Source organism: Penicillium angulare (assembly GCF_028827245.1).
Source record: "Penicillium angulare strain IBT 27051 chromosome Unknown utg000007l_segment0_segment0, whole genome shotgun sequence".
Taxonomy (NCBI): domain Eukaryota; kingdom Fungi; phylum Ascomycota; class Eurotiomycetes; order Eurotiales; family Aspergillaceae; genus Penicillium; species Penicillium angulare.
The window spans coordinates 1,538,747-1,559,754 of record NW_026623166.1 but is presented as its reverse complement, the minus strand read 5'-3'; the positions used below and the strand labels follow the sequence as shown (position 1 = coordinate 1,559,754).

At 48.6% G+C, this 21,008-nt stretch overlaps 9 protein-coding genes across 9 annotated transcripts; 8 read left to right on the top strand and 1 right to left on the bottom strand.

Moving 5' to 3' along the window:
• Positions 1 to 360: 360 nt before the first annotated feature.
• On the top strand, positions 361 to 1,029 carry N7478_009860 (uncharacterized protein; the record flags this gene model as incomplete). Its single annotated transcript, XM_056926074.1, has 1 exon — positions 361 to 1,029. The coding sequence occupies one exon, from the start codon at positions 361 to 363 to the stop codon at positions 1,027 to 1,029; it is 669 nt and encodes a 222-aa protein (XP_056775444.1).
• Positions 1,030 to 1,614: 585 nt separating this feature from the next.
• N7478_009859 (uncharacterized protein) lies at positions 1,615 to 3,293 on the top strand (the record flags this gene model as incomplete). The annotated part of the gene is made up of 2 exons (XM_056926073.1): positions 1,615 to 2,066; positions 2,120 to 3,293. 2 exons carry the CDS (start codon positions 1,615 to 1,617, stop codon positions 3,291 to 3,293), a joined length of 1,626 nt encoding a protein of 541 aa, XP_056775443.1.
• A 679-nt stretch (positions 3,294 to 3,972) lies between these two features.
• On the top strand, positions 3,973 to 6,109 carry N7478_009858 (putative PHD finger domain protein; the record flags this gene model as incomplete). Its single annotated transcript, XM_056926072.1, has 2 exons — positions 3,973 to 5,907; positions 5,969 to 6,109. 2 exons carry the CDS (start codon positions 3,973 to 3,975, stop codon positions 6,107 to 6,109), a joined length of 2,076 nt encoding a protein of 691 aa, XP_056775442.1.
• Positions 6,110 to 6,397: 288 nt separating this feature from the next.
• On the bottom strand, positions 6,398 to 7,889 carry N7478_009857 (Gfo/Idh/MocA family protein; the record flags this gene model as incomplete). Its single annotated transcript, XM_056926071.1, has 5 exons — positions 6,398 to 6,662; positions 6,724 to 6,814; positions 6,874 to 7,572; positions 7,648 to 7,810; positions 7,866 to 7,889. The coding sequence occupies 5 exons, from the start codon at positions 7,887 to 7,889 to the stop codon at positions 6,398 to 6,400; spliced, it is 1,242 nt and encodes a 413-aa protein (XP_056775441.1).
• A 675-nt stretch (positions 7,890 to 8,564) lies between these two features.
• N7478_009856 (dihydrodipicolinate synthase family protein) lies at positions 8,565 to 9,578 on the top strand (the record flags this gene model as incomplete). The annotated part of the gene is made up of 1 exon (XM_056926070.1): positions 8,565 to 9,578. The coding sequence occupies one exon, from the start codon at positions 8,565 to 8,567 to the stop codon at positions 9,576 to 9,578; it is 1,014 nt and encodes a 337-aa protein (XP_056775440.1).
• Positions 9,579 to 10,352: 774 nt separating this feature from the next.
• On the top strand, positions 10,353 to 11,664 carry N7478_009855 (NAD(P)-dependent alcohol dehydrogenase; the record flags this gene model as incomplete). The annotated part of the gene is made up of 5 exons (XM_056926069.1): positions 10,353 to 10,427; positions 10,494 to 10,521; positions 10,577 to 10,636; positions 10,695 to 10,736; positions 10,787 to 11,664. The coding sequence occupies 5 exons, from the start codon at positions 10,353 to 10,355 to the stop codon at positions 11,662 to 11,664; spliced, it is 1,083 nt and encodes a 360-aa protein (XP_056775439.1).
• Positions 11,665 to 13,022: 1,358 nt separating this feature from the next.
• Positions 13,023 to 15,233, top strand: N7478_009854 (F-box/WD repeat-containing protein; the record flags this gene model as incomplete). The annotated part of the gene is made up of 3 exons (XM_056926068.1): positions 13,023 to 13,788; positions 13,853 to 14,198; positions 14,261 to 15,233. The coding sequence occupies 3 exons, from the start codon at positions 13,023 to 13,025 to the stop codon at positions 15,231 to 15,233; spliced, it is 2,085 nt and encodes a 694-aa protein (XP_056775438.1).
• Positions 15,234 to 16,293: 1,060 nt separating this feature from the next.
• eb1 (microtubule-binding protein BIM1) lies at positions 16,294 to 17,044 on the top strand (the record flags this gene model as incomplete). The annotated part of the gene is made up of 3 exons (XM_056926067.1): positions 16,294 to 16,360; positions 16,434 to 16,909; positions 16,982 to 17,044. 3 exons carry the CDS (start codon positions 16,294 to 16,296, stop codon positions 17,042 to 17,044), a joined length of 606 nt encoding a protein of 201 aa, XP_056775437.1.
• Positions 17,045 to 18,715: 1,671 nt separating this feature from the next.
• N7478_009852 (uncharacterized protein) lies at positions 18,716 to 20,251 on the top strand (the record flags this gene model as incomplete). The annotated part of the gene is made up of 1 exon (XM_056926066.1): positions 18,716 to 20,251. One exon carries the CDS (start codon positions 18,716 to 18,718, stop codon positions 20,249 to 20,251), a length of 1,536 nt encoding a protein of 511 aa, XP_056775436.1.
• Between the last annotated feature and the right edge of the window lie 757 nt (positions 20,252 to 21,008).

The window sequence follows — 21,008 nt, the reverse complement described above, 5'->3', positions numbered from 1 at the left end:
CGGACTATTCGTTATATAGTACCGAGGCATTGCCATAATAAATTCAGACTGACGATGCAAGCCCGATTTCAAGGACCAAGGTTTAGCCTGGAACGCATGAGCCCCTCTCTCCCCACTTTGATAACAAGCACAGCCGTGCGCGCCCGGGGCCGCCTTGTTTGTGTATGGCGGGGCAAAACAGAACAAACCAAAGAAGGTGCATCGTCACCAAAGTGGACCTCACTTAGCATCACTTAGCGTCTTCCGAGTCGTAGCCCCATGCGGTATTTATTTAATGTCTACCTGAATACAATGACCTAGCTGCTTTCACCAACAGTGCCGCACATCATACTGCCACTCTCCATAGCACTAAACAGCACTATGTCATTCAGACTGCCGCGTTTCACCTCGCCATACCCCCGACAGTCATTGAAACAACCAGAGCGCGAAGTTGCACTCCGCACAGAATCGATAGCGTCCTCAAGGACTACCCTCGTGTTGAAATCAAAGGGAGATGACAAGGCAGCAATCGCATACAGTATCACCACTGAACAAGGCCAGACCGTGTATACAGTATCCGGTCGCAAGTATGGAGATCAAAATTTCCGAGAGTTCCATGATGCCTCAGGACTACCTTTATTTGAACTCCATACGAAGACCAGGCTTGGGTTCCCCTCTGGCTGGTATTTGACTATGCCAGGCGGCGGTGATGTCAAGATAGCCGAAGGAGGACCACGACTCTCAATGGACAAAGGGGGAAAGAATATGCGGTTTTCTTTTCGAAATATGGCTACGAACGAGGCTAAGGCTGAGGATGATAAGTTCATCACTCTAGATGTTGCGATCGAGTCTTACGGCCAGATTATGGCCAAGTATGATATAAATGACGGAGATAGGAAGATCGCTTGGGTCTATGAGAGCGTTCAACATAACGATGTTTTGGCATTGATGCCTAGTTCAAGGCGGAAGTCTATTCGACCTGCTGTGGATTTGGTGGTTGCGGCAGGTGTGGATACATTGCTAGTGAGTTTGAATGTTGTTGAATGTTGACAACAAGAATATGCTTTCATGGGTTGTTTTCACTAACTATTACATTTAGGTGACTGCGATTGGTGTTATAATGTTTGAATGGACATATGGAGCTGAATAAACTCGTTGAGGATGTGAAGACAGGTCAACAGGCTGAACAAGCAAGAGGAGATGGTGGGGATTTTATCATATTTCTTCTAAATCGAAGATATTGAAGAAGTCCTCGAATTCTGTTTTATCATATTCATATGCTCTGGCAGTGAAGAGATGTACTGGTAGTGAATAGAGTACAAGATGGATACCCCTTATTGAATAAAGAGCGAGTCTCTATTGACAACTAGTTGAATTGGAGCCTGAGAATTTGAAGTGAACAAGAACCACCAATAATTAATACAATCATAATTCTTGTCAAAGAGAATTGATTGACTCCTCTTAGTATAAGAACTTGGAACATGTCAAGATCGAAGTGAGCTGCACCTTCCCTCCTACTCATTGACATACCCGCAATGTTTACCTGCTTCTGAACCTGCCCATTCACCTACTACTCCCTTCATGTCTCTTCTGTCACGTCCCCTTCCACCAACTAATCAAGCGGTTGATTTCATAATGAAAGATGCGGACTTGGAAGACACGTTAATGCGCTTGACTATTCTAGGCTTGATAGTGGACCCTAGTGATATCCAAGCATTTGAGAACTCACACGTCAACCCACCAGCAGGTGGGTCGGCTTCAACTGCTTCAAAAATGTCTGGCATTCCTCCACCTCGAGTCTCCAGCCTTCACATTCAAGTCCGTGATCCTCGAAGTAATCAAACCATCTCTTACGCTCGGAGTCGGGTTGTTGGGATATCGGCCGAACAGCCTGGGGATCCCGTCACCTCACCTTCCATCGCTCCCCCGACATCGTCGAACGTCGAAACCGACATGGAAGCTACCTCGACTTTTATTCCAGCTCATGCGTTCTCTCAGTTTCCAAGGGACTACATCATTGATGCGGGCCAGGAGAATTACATTACTCAGCACTGGTTCAAGAAGTTCTGGGATCGAAGCTGGGACCTGTGAGTTTAATCAGAAATAAGCAGACCAACAGTTCACTGAATAGATACGACAGATTTCTTTTACCCGTTCCTGACGAAGAAGATAAGGCCAGTGGTATTCTCTTAATTCCAGAGCCGCAGACACAGGCTATGCTCACCGAAATCAACACGGCCATCTCGGAAAGATTGTCACTCGGTGGAATGATCCAGGATGGATTGGCCCTTCGCTTTGACCTTGTCAGGGGGCCAAAACCCATCTATTTAGGAAAATCCAACAGCTACGAAGAGAAGGAGACCATCAAGGCAAATATATCATCGTTCAAGGATTATGCAAGATGGGAAAAGTACACAGAAAACCTGACTGATGCAGCTCGAGCTGCATTCGAAGTACACCTAAAGAATACAATTTTACCGGCGGAAAAGAATGGCGCTTCTGAATCTTCTGAGTTCAAGAAAATCAGAAGGGCAGAGAAAAGAGCGGAGGTCCGAATGGAAAGACAACTTCAATTAACACGAACTCTGGAGCTACTGCAAACGTGGCTTGGATTGCGACGCCGTTGTGTTACAGCCCTAAACCAAGAACAAGACCTTCTGCAGCCTCCTATCAACGTACTCATGGCTGCTCCATACCCATTCGAGGATGATATTCTGTTTATTGGTATTGACTGTGAATGGATGGAGCGTTCTTCAGAGAATCTTACCGAAGTTGGCCTTTCAATCCTGGATACCCGTGACCTAGCCAACCTACCACCTAGCGATTACGGCGCCAACTGGAAGAAAAGAATAAAATCACATCACCTTCGCGTCTCAGAATATGAGTACCACGTCAATAATGAGTTTTGTCATGGATGTCCAGACAAATTCGAGTGGGGTGAAAGTGCAATCATCGATAAGGATGACATGGGGAAGGCGATTGACGCGTGCTTGGGGAGGGGCCGGAGTATGATATTCGTTGGACTTGACATGAAGCGAGATATGGAACTCATTGGGCTTACAGGAAGCACGGTATTTGGTCGGTTGAAGTATGCAGATCAGGCTGGGGCATATTGCCGCCTCGATGTCGCGGACTTGTTTCAAGTCCTGCGTGGCAGACCCGAAAGATTGGGGATGGTGAAGCTATTGCATGAGATGAACGAGGATCATACGGAACACTTACATAATGCAGGCAATGACGCTCGGTACACGATGCATCTCTTAATTCGGATTGCGTTGGAGTCGGCCGGGGAGAAATCGGAGAGCATGGAGTAAAAGCAGGTTGAACTTACAGTCTGGGCAGCTCGCAGCTCATAGTATGGATATCCCAAGCTGCTTAAATCACGGAGAAACTATACATTGCTCCAGATAGTTGAATTCAAATAAGTCAATCCAATATTTTACTTGCAAAGGCATAAACTCATTTTCTCTAAAAGTGGAAGTTCCTACTACTACTAGTAGTAAAGACCCAGAAACATATATACTTCTCCAACCTTGGAAATATGGGTCGGGATGATGTTTTCCTAGGTAGCAAATCCAGTTGATCCGCCTCAGCAAGGACTTAGTCAGTAGTGAGATTGAATTAAAATAACAATCATAGAGATTAATCAATTACCTGCACCTATACTTCAATAAATAACCTTAAAACTATAAAATCTCCTGCCAAGACCGTCAACAGTGTCACTCGTGGACCCAACATTTGAACATCTCGCCGCATGACTAATCACAAACAAACAGCGTGACTGCGCTCAAGTGCACAAGGCTCCAAGGCTCCACTCGGAACCCCAGTGTTTAGCACCTGCAGCTTGCGCTGATTTCACCCTCATTATTTTCCCTGGTGGTCGAGTATACCTGCTCTAGCCAGTTTGCTCTTTCTTCAGATCCAATCTAGCTTCTGAACTTCTTTCATTCATCCTTGCGGTCGCCTGGCGAACGCGTCTCTTGACCTGCAAGGATGCCAATGACAGACGAGACTGACCACAGCGGCGGGGTTATTCTGGATGGACCCTTTGATCCTGATGCGCAAGCAACAGTAACAGATTATATCGACTACACGGAATACCTCCCAGCTGATCTCATCCGATCCTTAACCCACATCCGCGGTTTAGACGACCGCTACCTCGACTCCGCGCAATCAGTCCACAACCTTACCAGAACCTACGGACAGCTCCCCGAGCTACCCTCTGATGAGCGCCCAACCGCGATATCCCTTCGTCGAGATATATCGCATCAACTCGATCGCGCCATAAACGCCCGCGAATCCGCGTACGCGGAGGCTAGCCGCCTCTACGATGTCGTAGATCGCCACTTCGATCGCCTGAACTGCATTAAGCAGAAGCTGGAAGGATTACCGAAACCCCCTTCTGTGGAGCCGTCGCCACCGCCAGAGCCTACGCCGAAGCGTGTGCGCAAAGATAAAAAGTCCAGCGCGTCGGCAACGCGTATCACCTTGCGTTTAGATAATCCGAAAGGCAGGGGAACGAACAAGTCTAGGGGGCGACGTTCGGGCGTTGCAGAGCATTTGGTTGGGTTTAACCCCGACTCTCCACTTGCTAGTACTGAGCAATCTGATGCGGATGTTGAGATGGAAGTGATTGCTCCCAAAGCACCGAAGCGTCCAAAGAAAGAAAAGCAGCCTAGGCGCCAAAGCTCAACCGCGGGAGCGGCCGCAAGTAATGCACTTGCTTTGTTGAAACCGCCTCCTGAGGATGCGAAGGTTGGCAGTGAGGATTTGCCGTGGTTGCGATTGACAGAGTGGGAGATGACAAGACTGCGAAAGAAGATGAAGAAGAATGCGGTGTGGCAGCCCAGTGAGGTTATGATTCACCGTGAATTATCTCTCTCTGGTCGTGGTTGGGAGGCCTACGCGGCCGCTAAAATTGAGGCTGAGGAGACTGGAAAGCAGTTCATTGACTGTGACAATATCGAACAAACGCGTCGCGGTGAGAAGCCCAAGGACCTGGAGGAGACAAAGTTGAGCAATCGGGGCATGAAGTTGAACGAGGCGAAGAAGCTCAAACGTGAGATGCTAGCCAGAGAAGCAGCACTACTTGAGGGTCTCGATCCTGCTGAGGCTGATCTAGTCCTGCCGATGTTGACAAAAGCTCCGTCTAATCAAGGAACTCCGGCGAACCGATCATCACGAAAGAGAAAACGAGAAGAAATTGCCGTGGAAGATGATCTGGAAACCTCACTTCTTGAACCTGCAGCTGCACCAACACCTGTACCAGCATCTTCGAAAAAACGCCGCCGATCTAGCCGAGGAGCTCCTTCAAATGGTCCAGCAGAGGTGATTAGCGCTCCTGCTCCTGTACCTGTGCCTGCTGTTGTCACAAAAGCAGTCGCTGAAACAAAGGCACCAAAGGTATCCCCGCCATTGCCATCACCGACAGGATCAAAGCGCTCTGCTAGGTCAATCCCTCAGCCTACAACTAAAGCGCCTACTACCAAAACACCTACACCACCGAGCACACGCCCTTCATCCAGACGCTCTGCAGCCGCCGCATCCATTGAGCTTGGAGCCTTATCGGGTATCTCTGCAATTGCCGCAGCCAGTGGGCGAGATCTACGTGTCAAGAGCGCCACCCCTGCTAGAAAAACCCCCATCCGAGAAACGTCACATGCCCCCAGCGTTCCTGGGCCAGCTCGCCGGCGCAAGCGTCCAGCCCCTGGCCCGGTTTCATCCGGCCAAGATGGCGGTGCAGCTGTCAGTTATGGTCGCCGCAAAGCCAAGCCTGGAAAAAAGCGCCCTAGTACTAGTATTCGAAATTCACAAGATGTTCGCGTTGATGAAGACGGTGTTCTTGAAGAGATTGACGCCAACGAGCCTCGTTATTGTCTCTGCGGAGATGTTAGCTTTGGAACAATGATCTGCTGTGAGAATCAAGATGTAAGTTTGAACCTTCGCATTCGACCTGACTATGATAGTCTTATACTAACCAATTATCTAGTGTGATCGTGAGTGGTTCCACCTTGATTGCGTTGGTTTATCTGAGGTGCCTTCGCGCACAGCTAAATGGTATTGCCCCGAATGCCGTGTTAAGTTCAGTAAGGGTCTAGATGGCATTGTCAAGGGTAATTCTCGGCGATGAAGTTTGTTTATTCTTTTTTTCCAATTGAGATTCCTGCATGATACCACGAGATGTTGCTGCGATGTTCAAGGGATTTGATCTTATTTTAAAGAGTTGACGCGGAATTGCGTCCGGAGTTCGATGTGCATTATTAGGGATCCTCCAACAAATTTGTATTTTAGCTAGCGAATCTGACTCTTCCTACCTAACATATCAAGCTTTATTTCGACTTTGGAACAAAAATTGTTCAATTTGAAATATTCATAATAATCTATTCACACATTGAATTCATGTTTACAACGATTGATTTTACTTCAACTCCCACTTGTCACCCTCCGACACAATCTCTACTGGTCGGCGCTCATCCAGTGATCTACGACCAGCGTCCAGGATAGCGGTAGTGGCAATTGTGTTCTTCAGAGTAGGCAGAGGGCGAGCATCCAACTGGTCGAGTGTCACTCTGCCCTCGTTGACTGCTGTCACGGCATCGATGAACTTCTCGAAACTAACGTAGCCGTAACCAGTTTGTCCACCGAAGTTACCCTCTTCATCGGGTGCATAGCGCATGTAGAATCTGTGCAAACGTGTTGTTAGTATACCTCATGAGTGATATGGCTGGATCAAAATTGACTTACGGGTTCACCCAGATCAGACCCTGGTCATCGCTAGTCACATCGTAGCTACGCTTAGCCTGATTCACACGAATCTCACCATTGGCAGCCATATCTATCCAGGAGTTAGTAGCCATAACAAGAGACCAAAAGAACAAGAGTCGAGAAACATACAGTGGAAGTACTGGTTCGAATGCACGCCCGCACCCTGCGGCGCAGTCCAACTAGCCGTGTAAACACCCGTCGCAATCTTAGCAGGGTTATCACGACGACGCCACTCAACAAGCAAGGTAATAGTATCCTCAGTCTCAGGCACACATCCCAACTCAGCAGCAGTACCCTGCGATGCTGTAGCCGTGACCCGCACAGGCTTGTAATCTGGCACCATAGACTCATTGATATCAATATGGTGCGAGTTAAGATAATACGAGATATCAGAATCGCGGCCTGCCCACGCCTTGAAAGTCTCAAGCTGACTCTTCGGCTGGCTCATATAGCTGTAGAAATAGTTGAAGTCGCCGAGCTTTTGGGCCTTCGCCCGCGCATCAGAGTAAGCGGGATCAAAACGCTTATGGTGCTCGATGAAGACGAAGACGCCGTGCTTGCGTGCTGCCTCAACCAGCGCAAGGTGATCTGTCAATCGCTGGGTGGCGGGCTTGGTGATCATTACGTGGATACCGCGCTCGATGGCGTACAATGCAATTGGGAAGTGGGTGGGATCGGGGGTGAAGATTGTGATTGCTGAGCCCTTGGGGAGGGCGTCAATTGCCGTCTTGTAGGCGTCTGGATCTGTTTGGTCGTCTGCTGGGAAGGAGGCGAAGGATGTGTCGAGGCCATTGTAGACCTGGCAGATGTTCTTGTGTAGATGGTCGCCTGTTTTTTTGCAAGTCAAGTTAATTAGGATGTTTTGTTTTGCTTTGTTGGGCGCTGTGGATGTTTGCGACTTACGGATTCCGGGGAATTTCTTGCCAGACACGCCGACCATGCTTAGGTCTGCTACTTTACCACGGCGACGAAGGTCGAAGAGACTCAGGCCGACGACACCAACTTTCTTGTCTGAGCCGGAGGCACCACCGCCGACGAAGCCGGTGGTGTACTCGCCGGTACCAACCTGGTTGCCCGTTCTTGTTAGCTTAGTTGGATAGCCGCGGGGTAGCTCTTCTTACCATTAAGACGCTAGGAGGAGCCATTGTGATTTCTGGAGAGGATTGTAATGTGTCTCAAGATTGGACTTGGAGGGGTATAAGAGGAGGAATTGGGAAAAGAAGAAAAGAGCAACGAAGAACTTGTGTCGCTGGATTTAATTCTTCCGGCTTTTGAACCAAGTCAATAGCCGATGTCATAATCTTATCGCGGGGCTGGCTCATGGAGCTTTCTTCCCCAAGTTTCGGCAACATTGAACTCCATATTTGCTTGTGAGATAAATATAATCGAACTGATAGTTATATCTAGAATTGAGCTTCTAATCACTATTGTTTCCCCTCTTTTTGTATACATGCTTACCATTTCATTCTCTATCCTGATCGCGCTTTGCGACACCATTTCCCCTCGCGACGATGCCCCTCCTCCACAATTGTACCCCCACACTCTCTCTATCCGTCTTCATTGGTGGAATGGAATTATCCGCCATACATATGACATCGGAGTATTTGCCGACGTGGGGAAACCATTCAACTTTCTGTTAAAAAGAAAAATAACCGGCCGGGTGTCTTCTGTTTTTGATTTCCCATTAGATCTCCTGTTCTTCAACTCTTCAAAGAGATAAAATAAGTAATATTCTGTGAGTCCACATCTCTATTCCAAGGTTAATCGACTATATCTACATCATGAAACAATTCTAACGCATAGATCAGGTTATTAGCATCATGTCGCAACTCACTCCCCTTCGTCCCGGTGTCTATGCACCAACAATGACCTTCTTCGATCCCCAGACCGAGGAACTTGACACTGCCTCCATCCGCCGCCATGCAGTTCGCCTAGCCAAGGCCGGTCTGGTTGGTCTCGTCACCATGGGATCTAACGGCGAAGCCGTCCACTTGACCCGCGAGGAGCGCATGACAGTCACCCGCGAAACCCGCTCAGCCCTCGACGAGGCCGGTTTCCAAAACGTGCCCGTTATCGCCGGTGCCAGCGAGAACAGCATCCGCGGCACTATCGATCTGTGCAAGGAAGTCGCCAGCTCAGGCGGCGAGTATGCTCTCATCGTGCCTCCAAGCTACTACCGCGCGGCCGTCGGCAACGACGAGACTCTATACGAGTACTTCACAGCCGTCGCTGATGGATCTCCCATCCCTCTCATTCTATACAACTACCCAGGTGCTGTTGCCGGAATCGACATGGACTCTGACCTTATCATTCGCATCTCCGAACACCCCAATATCGTCGGCACAAAGTTCACATGTGCTAACACCGGAAAATTGACTCGTGTTGCATCTGCACTGGGTGCTATTGTTCCTCCCTCACCCCTGGCTCCTGCCCAGCGTACTGCTGCAACTGTCTCCAAGCCTAACGCTAAGCACCCTTACGTTGCGTTCGGCGGTATTGCTGATTTCAGTCTCCAGACTCTTGTCTCTGGTGGCTCGGCTATTCTCGCTGGTGGTGCGAATGTTATCCCCCGTCTTTGTGTGCGCATCTTCAACCTTTGGTCTGAGGGCCGTCTGGCTGAGGCTATGGAAGCTCAGCAGCAGCTTAGCGCTGCCGATTGGGTTCTTACCAAGGCTGCTATTCCGGGTACTAAGTCGGCTATCCAGTCTTACTATGGATACGGTGGATACCCACGTCGCCCTCTTGGTCGTCTGAGTGATGCTCAGGCTCAGGAGATTGCCAATAAGATTAAGCCATCATTGGATGTGGAGTTATCGCTGAAGGATGTGGCATAGGTGATATGACCGCAATGTCGTTAATGACCATAGTATTGCTAAGTTGTATATGAGCATATGATTTCACATTTAAGACTCTGATCTTGTAAATGAATAGCTGTAAATGGCTTTGGCTAGAAGCCTTGCAATATACTTGTAAGGTATTGAAACATAGGATATCTACTTAACAATAGTATAGCTTCTCCATTATGTCTGGCAGATTACTGTGTCGCACGACCCCTTATCGATAACGATAACAATAGTTTCTCCACGGATTCTGATTGGCGGATAATTCCTAGTCGGAGTTGATACGAGGTCATCGTCGGTGATCAGCTGCTGCCAAGCCCATGTAGATGTCGTCTTGCATCAAAATCAATTGAGTAACTCTAGAGATACATGACTTGAAATCTTGCTATATGAATAAATGGTATTAGGAACTTGTGGTAGTAAGATCTGTCAACTCCTCCAATAGATACAGTATTTACATCTTGTATGGGTGACTTCGTTCAACCTCGTTCATAGTGGATCCTGTCCCGGGAACCATATCCCAAAAAGCTATACGAAGAAGGCATCGACACGATAAAGACAAAGTTTCGCGCTGAATTCCGAGGTCATCATCGAGCCGTGCTCTTAGATAGTGGAAACATGATTTTTAGTTTTCTTCCAGTGGACTTTAAAACGGCCTACCTTTCCCTTTAGGAACCCAATTCATTCTTCTTTCTTCTACTTCCTACTACAGTTCCAAGCCTCTAAATTCAATACCGACCTCCACAATTAATTAACAAATTCTTGACAATGCCTTACCCCGATGAAGCCGAAGGTTTCCAGGTGGATGGACCTGATACCTTCACTAAATTCCAGAAGAGATTCGTGAGTTTCCCCAATCGTGCGAAGTATTATGGTGAGCCACAATCAACTTACAATATACATTTCCAGTTCAAATTGAAGCCTTTCGGTGACCATGGTACGTTCAAATAATTTCCATTGTGGCTTATACACAATCACTGACCAGAAAACAGATGTGGATATTAAAATTGAGGCATGTGGTGTTTGTGGAAGTGATGTTCACACCATCAGTGGTATGTCCAAACGCTGTACCATTTCTCTAAATAACGAAAATCTAATAACAGTCTACAGGTGGATGGGGAGAGCAGAAATTTCCTCTCTGCGTTGGACACGGTAATTTCATCGTCAAAAGACAGTCAGAACAATAACTAATCGTGATCCAGAGATCATCGGTCGTGCAATTCGTGTCGGACCAAAAGTCACACTAGTCAAAGAAGGCCAACGCGTCGGCGTCGGCGCCCAATCCTACTCCTGCGGCGAATGCAAACAATGCCTCAACGATAATGAAACCTATTGCCCCATCCAGATAATGGATACATACGGTTCCGTCTGGCCAGAGACAGGCATCACAAGCCAGGGCGGATACTCATCTCACGTCCGTACCCACGAACACTGGGTCTTCCCCATTCCCGACGCTCTAGAAACCAACGCCGTGGCACCTATGCTATGCGCCGGACTCACAGCCTACTCGCCGCTTGTGCGTAATGGCGCTGGACCCGGAAAGAAAGTCGGTATCGTGGGACTGGGAGGTATCGGGCATTTTGGAATTATGTTCGCTAAGGCACTCGGTGCCGAGGTGTGGGCTATTTCACGATCCAGGGCGAAGGAGGCTGATGCATTGAAGCTCGGTGCTGATGGGTATATTGCTACTGCTGAGGAGGGGTGGGAGGTACCTCATCGGTTCTCGTTTGATTTGATCGTGAATTGTGCCAATTCGTCGGAGGGATTCGATCTCGCGAGATACTTGACTATGATGGATGTTCATGGGCGCTGGATTAGTGTTGGGTTGCCCGAGGAGGAGGGGCAGCTTATCAAGGCTCAGAACTTGATTGCTAATGGTGTGCTTATTGGGGCTAGCCATTTGGGTAGTCGGAAAGAAATGCTGGATATGCTTCAGTTGGCTGCGGATAAGGGTCTTAAGGGGTGGGTTGAGGAGATTGCTATTGGGGAGGAAGGGTTGAAAGAGGCTATGTTGCGGATGAAGAAGGGTGATGTGCATTATCGGTTTACTTTGACTGGGTATGAGAAGGTGTTTGAGTAAAATGGGGACGGTTTGAGTGGGTTTGAAGGAGTCGGAGATTGAAAAGGTGTGGCATAATTTGTACATAGAATGAGGGTACTGAGGTGGAAACGTGAATTAGAAAAGGGTGGTAGTTACTTTCTGAGAACTAATCCCTCGAACAGAAGATGATCCTGAGATCCCTTTGAGGTTATTGTTCTCTTTGGGATGTGCGATATTATTAAAAGCTACATCGTAAGCACCGTTGTATGGGTTTGCCTGACCTAATCTGACTCTAAGACAGAGATCGCCTTTGTGAGACGGGCTGAGAGGACAATGGAATCGCAGAAGATGTTCAAGTTGTGGCCAGTCAATTTTATATGCATGTGGCTGACTTTGATCTGAAGTATCCTGAACAAAGAGATCAGTCGTAAGCCCGTGCCAGCCTCCTAGCAATGTATAAGACCCCTACTACCTACTAGTATGTCTCATATTATGGTAGATTAAAGATGCCAGTGCGGTGCAACATTCTCCATAGTGGATCCACCGAGGGGCCCAACAGGATCTACAGATTAAGCGGCATGGCATATCCGAGTTGAAAACATATTTTTTGTTCTAGTACTAGTAAACCCTCAGATGTCCTACTTTTCCCGATTGACCGTCAGAGTTGGTTGAAACCTTGGACCCGGAGGCCTAAACCGCCACTCGGGGCCCAAAGGTCGGTTTTCCCTAGATTCGGCGGTAGAAGTACTCGGTACTTGGGCTGGAAGGTAATTCGCTGCGGACATCTGGGTAGCGGTACTCCACAAACCTTGTCAGCCCCATGATATGCCCCCAGATCCTCACAGAAGAAGAAAAAATCTTATCCATGCAGAAGCGGGTAGACCGGAAAGTAGTGTATACAAAGCCAATGTAAGTAACTGCAAGCCAACCGAAAGAGAATCGGGGTCACCGATACTTTGCTGGACCTGGGAGCCAGTCCAATCAACCGCCCCCGATTCACCGCCCGACTCTCAGGCCCATCCATTCTTTCCTTCTGGAATTCTTCCGCTTCTCCCTATTTCTCCTTGCGCAGCCCTCGTTTGGATTTTTATTTCTTTCTTTCGTTATATCCTAATCCACTGCAATCGTTGCATTCACTCTCTTCGAATTTCTCGTTGTTCCTGGGGGTCTCGTTGTTATATTACTGTCCTTGACTATACACTTTGCTTCGCCTCTGCGACCAAAAGCCTCCCATACAATTGCGTCTCCTCGAACATATACTAGACTGGGACTCACAGAAAAAAAAAAAAAGGTCAATCGCTTCGGATTTTACACGCCTTTGGAGATCGACCGAGGGCTCCAGTGTCAACATAATTATAGTTAATCCGTCTTCAATCGTTAATTCGACAACCGACGTCATGCCGCCACGAGATAACACCACCTCCACAAGGCGACACCCTTCGCTATCGCTTCGCCCACGCGCCCGAACCGCAGTTCAACCAGTTACACTCCCCAAGAACTTCACATTCGATCAGTGGCAAGACTTTGCCCTGGCTGGAGCGTGCTGCGACAGTGATCTTAATGACTCCGCTCTGGAGGATATCGAGCCTACCGTACAGGCGGTGCCCCGACGTCGTGCAGCCAAAAGTTTTTCAAGCTTGTGCCATCCGGTGGATGGTTTGGTAGCGCTCGGACGCCGCCTGTCGGTCACTCTTCGCAATAAATCGTCAAAGCACAATTTGCATGTGACGGTGGAGGATGAAAACAAAGAAGGCCACTACCACCTTTCTGGCCACTCAGCACACAAGCGCAGTGCTGCGTCAGGAAACTGGATTGTGCAGCCTCGAGAATGGGCTAAGAGCCCTAGTGTCAATCGACGCCCATCCCTCAACAGCGTCTCTGCGCTACAGGGCTTTTATGTACCCACAGGGGCAGTTCCCGCTCCTATCCCGGGCCATGGATTGGAGCCGCCCATCGTACCGAATGATAGGTTTTCTGGTGCAGCAGCTCGAGCTGCTGCCGCTGCCCAGAATGAACAGATGGAAATAGCTAGATTAGAGCTAGCTCGGATAGAGCAGGGCAAGACTCTCGATACGCAAGTGACGCAGGATTCAGAGAGTGGCATCGGGATCGACTTGCGCGATCGTTCTGATTCCGATACTCAATTAGATATCATGCGCATTGGTAAGTACATGATTTGAAGTTTCGTTGTTTGCAAGCGCGAGTGAAATGGCTAATTGGTTTATAGATCCCGCTTCTTATTTGCCTGCTGAAATCATGACCCACATTCTTTCATACTTGGACCCTTCATCTTTGCTGAACGCTGAGTTGGTCTCAAATCTTTGGCATTATGAGGCATCGTCGCCTCATGTCTGGAAACCAGTTTTCCGTGCCGCTTATCCCCGCCGCCCGGCTAGCTCTACTGCGACTAAGAGAAAGCAGCCGGCTGGCGTGGGCAAGTCTATCCCGAACCAGGACTGGAAGCGCATGTTTTTGGTCCGACGTGCTCTTGATCAGCGTTGGAAAGAAGGCAAAGCTGCTGCCATTTATTTGCACGGACACCAGGACAGTGTATACTGCGCACAATTCGACGAGTAAGTTCACATTGCTGATTCAAGCCATACTGCGTACACGCAAATAATAATTCCGTATCCAGAGATAAAATCATTACTGGATCTCGTGATCGCACCATCCGTGTGTGGAGTGCTCACTATCCTTGGCCTTGTCTAAAGGTCATTGGCCCCCCTCCAGGCGACCTCCCCGGAATTGGACAAGTGAACAACCCGGCCCAGCAAGCCACAGGAAAATCTCCCTTTCTGACCATTTGCCCTCCGTCGACCCCCTTGGAGAACATAATTGCCCCACTGGACCGAACGCTAGACTACCACAGCGCTTCGATTCTTTGCTTGCGATTTGATGAAGAAATCATGGTCACTGGATCCTCCGATTACACTTGTATTGTATGGGATATCAAGAAAGATTACAAGCCGATCCGTCGTCTTGCTGGCCACACCGCGGGTGTGCTGGATGTATGTTTCGATGATCGATACATCGTGTCTTGCTCTAAGGACAGCACAATCTGTGTGTGGGATCGTAAGACTGGCGAGCTCCTGAAGAACCTTGTGGGTCACCGCGGGCCGGTGAACGCAGTACAATTGCGGGGAGATCTTGTGGTGTCAGCAAGCGGCGACGGTGTGGCCAAGCTGTGGAACGTCAAGTCCGGCCATTGTGTCAAGGAGTTCCCTAGCAAGGACCGTGGCTTGGCCTGCGTTGAATTCAGCGATGATGGTCGAACTATCTTGACAGGTGGTAATGACAAGACCATCTACCAATTTGATGCCAACACGGGTGAACTGGTCAATTCCCTCCGTGGTCATTCTGGATTGATCCGTTCACTCCACTTGGACAGCATGAACAAACGCATCGTGAGCGGTAGCTACGATATGAGTGTCAAGGTGTTCGACACAGACTCTGGCGAGCTATCTATTGATCTCCCAGGATGGACTACTAGCTGGATGTTGAACGTTCAGTCAGACTACCGGCGAATCGTCGCGACTAGCCAAGACTCGCGGGCCGTTATCATGGACTTTGGCTACGGTCTCGATGGAATCGATCTATTGGAGGAGTGATTCTCCGTATATTCTCATATTATATAATATTCATTCTTTTCTATTTTAGCGTGTTTCTCATGTCATTGGCTTTGGGGGAACAAAATGGGCTGGCATCTATGAATGGACTTGGGGAGTTGGTACATCTTTTTCTTTTTGAATTCATTACTTCGGGTCCTTCGGGATATACCAGGCTGGAAATTGGGGTATAGACTTGCTTTTCCCTTTTGATATTCATTCGCAACAAATCGCTGCACTGGATTGTTATATATACACCAAATCAATCTTTTTCGGGAGCACTACACCGGAATCACTCATACCTCATTGGGTTTATAAAGAACTAAATAATATGTTGGCTTTTGTAGGTGGCTCAGAGTATCGAGCCTGAAGAATTAGGCGTCAATCGATATGATGAGGTAAGATACGCGTGATTGGCCGCTGCAGTTGCTAGCGCCACTGTGATCCGTGGATTTTGGCATCAAAACAATCCCATCGTTGTTTTGCATCAACACAGACAGGAAGATCCCGGAAGAGGCCCTGATCTTGCGAATTATTCTCCTTAAATATCATTCTTTTTGAATCTCTCCCTTTCTCCACCCCCCTCCCCGTCTTTATTTCACAATTCCGGCTACGGCTACCACTACCCCACCATGGGTGAATCCCGGTTCGGCTTCTTTCCCCCTATCGATGGGACATTCCTAAAAATCATCGAAATAGAGAACTAACCAGATTTAATCTATAGACAAGAACTTCTCAGCTGGTTGAACAACCTTCTCCAGTTGAACATCACTAAGATTGAGCAATGCGGAACCGGGTATGATAGATCGACAACCCCCCTCCCTCCCACCGAAGCAGGACAAAGAATCGATGATAGAATTTCGGGGCTGACGCGGAACTTTGGTGTCCCTACACAGTGCTGCACTATGCCAAATCTTTGATTCCATATTCAGTGAGTTCGATCCCGATTGTAACAATGCCCGACTAGCGGTCAAGTGCTAGGACGGCCAAAAAAGGCGAAAGAAAAAAGCTAGATGGAAAATGCTAATGCGGGGAAATTTGTGTCTGTCTAGTGGACGTGCCCATGGCCCGGGTTAAGTTCAACGTTAACACCGAATATGCCTATTTGCAAAACTTCAAGGTCCTGCAGAGTACGTTTCATGATCCCATCCCACGCTCAATAATCTCGTCCGCAGTCTCCTGACGTGTTCTCTTTTCGTCTAGACGTCTTTGCGCGCCACACCGTCAACAAGCCTATCCCCGTCCAATCCCTTACCAAATGCCGCATGCAGGACAACTTGGAGTTCCTCCAGTGGACCAAGCGATACTGGGACCAGCACTACCCCGGTGGTGATTATGATGCCGTCGGTCGACGAAGGGCTTCAGGTGCCCCCGCTGGTGCCCCAGCTGCTCGTGCTCCCTCCGCAGGCTCACGACGCGGAGTGACCCCAACTACTACCAGTGCTGCCCGCCCCCGTGTTGCTACCGCGGGTGGTGGTGCTCCTTCTGCTGCTTTGCAGCAGGAGGTTGCGACTCAGAAGGAGGCGATTGCCGGTCTTGAGAAGGAGCGCGACTTCTATTTCGCTAAACTGCGTGATATCGAGCTGCTGCTTCAAAGTGCCATCGAGGCCGATCCGGAATTGGAGAAGGAGGAGGATACGCTTGTGAAGCACATCCAGGGCATTCTTTACTCTACTGAGGTGAGTGACGAGGTTTGCATTCTTGCTGTGTTCGCTTGTGAATTGGGATTTGTGGCTAATGACTATTTTTAGGACGGTTTCGAGATCCCCGCTGAGGGCGAGGAGGGTGCGGCCGATGATTTGGAGACATTTTAAACACGCACGCGGAACTGGGCCCCGGTGTAGCGCGAAAGAAAGCGTCTCCTTTTACTAAATACCCCCCATCACTGTGGATGATACTCGTTGAGTAGAGAGTGGAATGTACCTGCGGAATTATTGAGAAGTACAGCGAGAAAGAACCAAGAAGAGCAGAGGATCCAACTGTTACCTGTGGTACCTACCCGTGTACCTATTTCATCGTTTCACAAACTAATTATCATTGGCTGCACATCCACTAGCCGAGCTAGATTCATGGTAGGCCTTAAAAATAGTAGTGTGGATTTGAACTATGTGCTCTGTGCGGAGTACATGATGCAACACCGGGGCCTGAGTGGTTTTTCCCTTGCTGATCCCGCACCTGACAAGTACTAGTCCACAGTAGAGCACCTGGGCAAGTCAACTGGTCACGGGGTCAAACATCTGTACTACAAATCGCTAATTAAACCTGCGTGGGAGACTAGTCCGTATTAGGTTTAGTGCTGGTGACAGTGGCTGGCCAGAACCTGGGCGGTCTCCACTTCTGCATTCTGATTGGCTGATTTTCTCGTGTACCTGCAGCATCACTATTCCTTTTTCGAGACTCGAAGTTCTCCTCACTGCGAAGAGCGTCATGATTGTCGGTCAATAATCATAAATAAACAAAGATGTTTTGCTTTTCGCGTGTAGACATAGTACAGGAATCTTGAGCCTGCTCCAATTGATCGCAGAAATACCAACCTTTTCCCTCGTTTCCTTATAATTATTATTAAGACGGTTAGGGCCTGTGTTAAGCCCTCCCGGCCCCGTCGGGCTAGTTCGTCATCCACGCGGGTCACTTAGTGTCGATAGGGGAGAGTTGGGTCTGGCCGTTCCACTTGTCTCGTTTTTTCTTCTTTCCCTCTTTCTCCCCCCACTGCCAGACATACTCATCCGAGTAACTGCCTCAGCAGCCCCAAAGGCATCAGTGATCAAACTCGAGTGTCACAACCGCCTAGTGCGTGTGTCTTGTCATTTCACTCATTTGACCTGTTAGGCCCCGGGGGTCCGACACTGATTCTCACCCGATTCAACCTCTATATCCTTTGGGGAGAAAGATATTCTGCAACGCTCAATATGGACTAGGCCGCGCGGTCTTTTTCTTCATTTTCGTTCTTTTCGTCGCTCCTTTTTTTTATCATCAGGTACGTGTGCGGTGGGGTGGGAGATAGGATGCTATGGCATTGAAAGAAGAAGAATCAATATGATATCGATGCTCCATAGCAACCAGCAACCATTTTGATTTTCGGCAGAGTCTCATGATACTAACCCACTGGGTACTTTTAGGCTGTCGAATGCCATTCACTCATTACTAAATCTATCTGTTGTGTTGTTTATTCCAACCAACATCCACTCATTGTCGTCACTTGATTTGCTGGAATTACCTCTTTGACTCGCTGGAATTACCACCTTTGGCTCATTCATCTCTACTGTTGGAAGATTTGAGCCCCCTCGTTCTGTCGAGGTTAGCTTAGCGGGCAAGACCCGGCTGTCACTCTCTACCGACCAACGCAAAAGAAAACAAATATACCACCAAAATACTATTCTTCTATTCGCAATTGTGCTGGTCGACCCAGCCCCAGCCTCTGTGAGGATTCACCACAAAACAAAACCCTTTGTTTGTCCTCTTCTATTTGTACGATTTTCGACACCATGTCCCGCCATGGACACCGCCATTCTCGGATCAGCAGGATCATAAATGCAAAGCATCGACAGGAGCAAGAAGATAGCGAAGCGGGCAATTCGGACGACACAGATCATTCCCCGGATAGTGACGAAACCCTTTCAACACTTGATCCGTGTGATCCGTTGCAGAGTACGACTTGTCCAGACGATACATCGGAAGAATCGCTCATCAAGCGACAAGCTGATACAGACGACGAGGCGGATGCGATAACCATTGTTCAAACCGTTTTGCAAATCACTGATCCTAGCTCTCAAACTCTCTGGCAATCGTCTGGAGTCGACTTTCCGATGACAATCTCAGCTTCGGCTTTCGGTGAATTGACAATTTCAGAGGGTTCTGCAACGACCAGTTCCTTGTTGGCGACATCACCTGCTGATCTACCCACTACATCGATTACATCTTCCGCTACTCAATACACTGGCACAAGCAAGCAGCGAGGACCCGTTTCGTCTCCCCGGGTATCCCCTGCGACAAGTTCTCAGCCTCAGCCTCATACTTCGACGCCGCTAGTTTCTTTTGCAAGCACCACTAGGGCTCCTACGACTGCGCCAATCACAACTTCCATTTATGTTCCGTCGTCCAGTTCATCTTCTACCTCATATTACTGGTCGGAGACATCCCAATCGCCTTCCTCATCTTCAGATATATATGGAGGACCTGAGCAAACCGGCACCACCAGTGGATCAGGCAGTGGATCGGGCTCATCAACAAGTACCGGGTCCTCAGGCTCAGGGCCTGCCATCGACCCGACCACATCTAAAATCGTGGGCGGTGTCGTAGGCAGTGTTGCAGGTCTGGCGTTCATCCTGGTATTCGTCCTCTACGCCCTTCGTCGACGGGGTTATCTCCAACGCTTCTTCAAAGGCAGAGGAACAGAAACTCTCCCATCCAGCGATGCCAGAGCTGGAGCCGGAGCCGCAGGCACACGGGAAATCTCCGAAAGAGAAAGACCATCGAGCGTATTGACTGCATCCTATTTCGCCCCTGCATTCATGAAACGCTGGCGTCAATCAACCATGACAACCCGAACCGAAAGCACCATCGATTCCAGCTCCAGCGAACGCGGATTCCAAAAGATATCCGGTCGCAAGATCGCGCCCGTTCTCACTCATGGCGGAGATGGATACGGCGGTAGATTAGATGGCGATTCCCCCACCATCCCTGACTGCTTAATCGGATTATCTCCCCAGTCACCAACCGGCGGGCCTCTCTCTTCACCCTCCTTTCATGGTCCACCTCCAGCATCACCGTTTGGTTCTCCATTAGATACAAATTACACTCGGGAAGCGGATGAAAACTCCTCCCCGGCACGGCCTTCGAAGGTACAACTCCCCGTCTCCAGCTCAGTGCATTCCGGCATACCTACTACGGTCAACCCCGCGCAACCGATTCCGCAGCCTCAAAGTGCGGTACCTGTACAACGACCGGACTCGCTGGGTCGGAGTCTTCCAAGTTTTGATGGAAGTCGTGGTAGTCGATTCACGGAAAGTTTAGATCTGTGATCGACACGCCTATTTTCTTCGAGATACGGGATACGTGATACGAACCAAAACCAAAAAGCCGATGTATTTTATGGGATGCTGAAAGTGTCAACTTTGCTCCTAGGCCGTGAACCATTTGAGCGCCTTTTTTGTTGAGTCCGATGATCTTCATTGTTTTATCACCGGATATCATTCTGTTGCATTTGTTGTCGATTTAACTTGTTCTTTTCATCTTGTCACTTGTTGCTCTCTGAGCGTTTCCTGTCTCTAATACTGTCTTTTCATCTTGTTCATCTGTTTTCTGTTAACTTTCTGTTCATTTCTTCTATAGATACCCTTTCTCTGATCCCCTCACTCTGGTACCTTTGCCATGAATCTCTTTTTGTCTTGTTTTATGTCGTCTCATATCAAAGGTCATGGATCAATCTAGCTTAGGGGGCTCCTCTTTGCCCATACTTTTAATTTATGGATAAATCTAGGATAATCTAATACTCGAATCTTCAACTCTTGTTGGCAGCCTAGAAGGAGGCTGTGAACCGTATAGATTATTATTGGAACTGCCTTGTGCTGTGCTGCCTAGATAGGCTACACACCATACCATCCCGGCATCTTGCCACAAGCTTAATTAAGTACAGCCTCCTTTTGAGCCACTCAAATCATGATCGCCCGGGTACATCGAGGCTTAAAATGTTACGTTGCCAGTAACCTTGGAAAGTGAGTACATAGATTGAAATCACCTGACCCGCACCGCCACGAGCCACGAGCTTAATTGCCACAC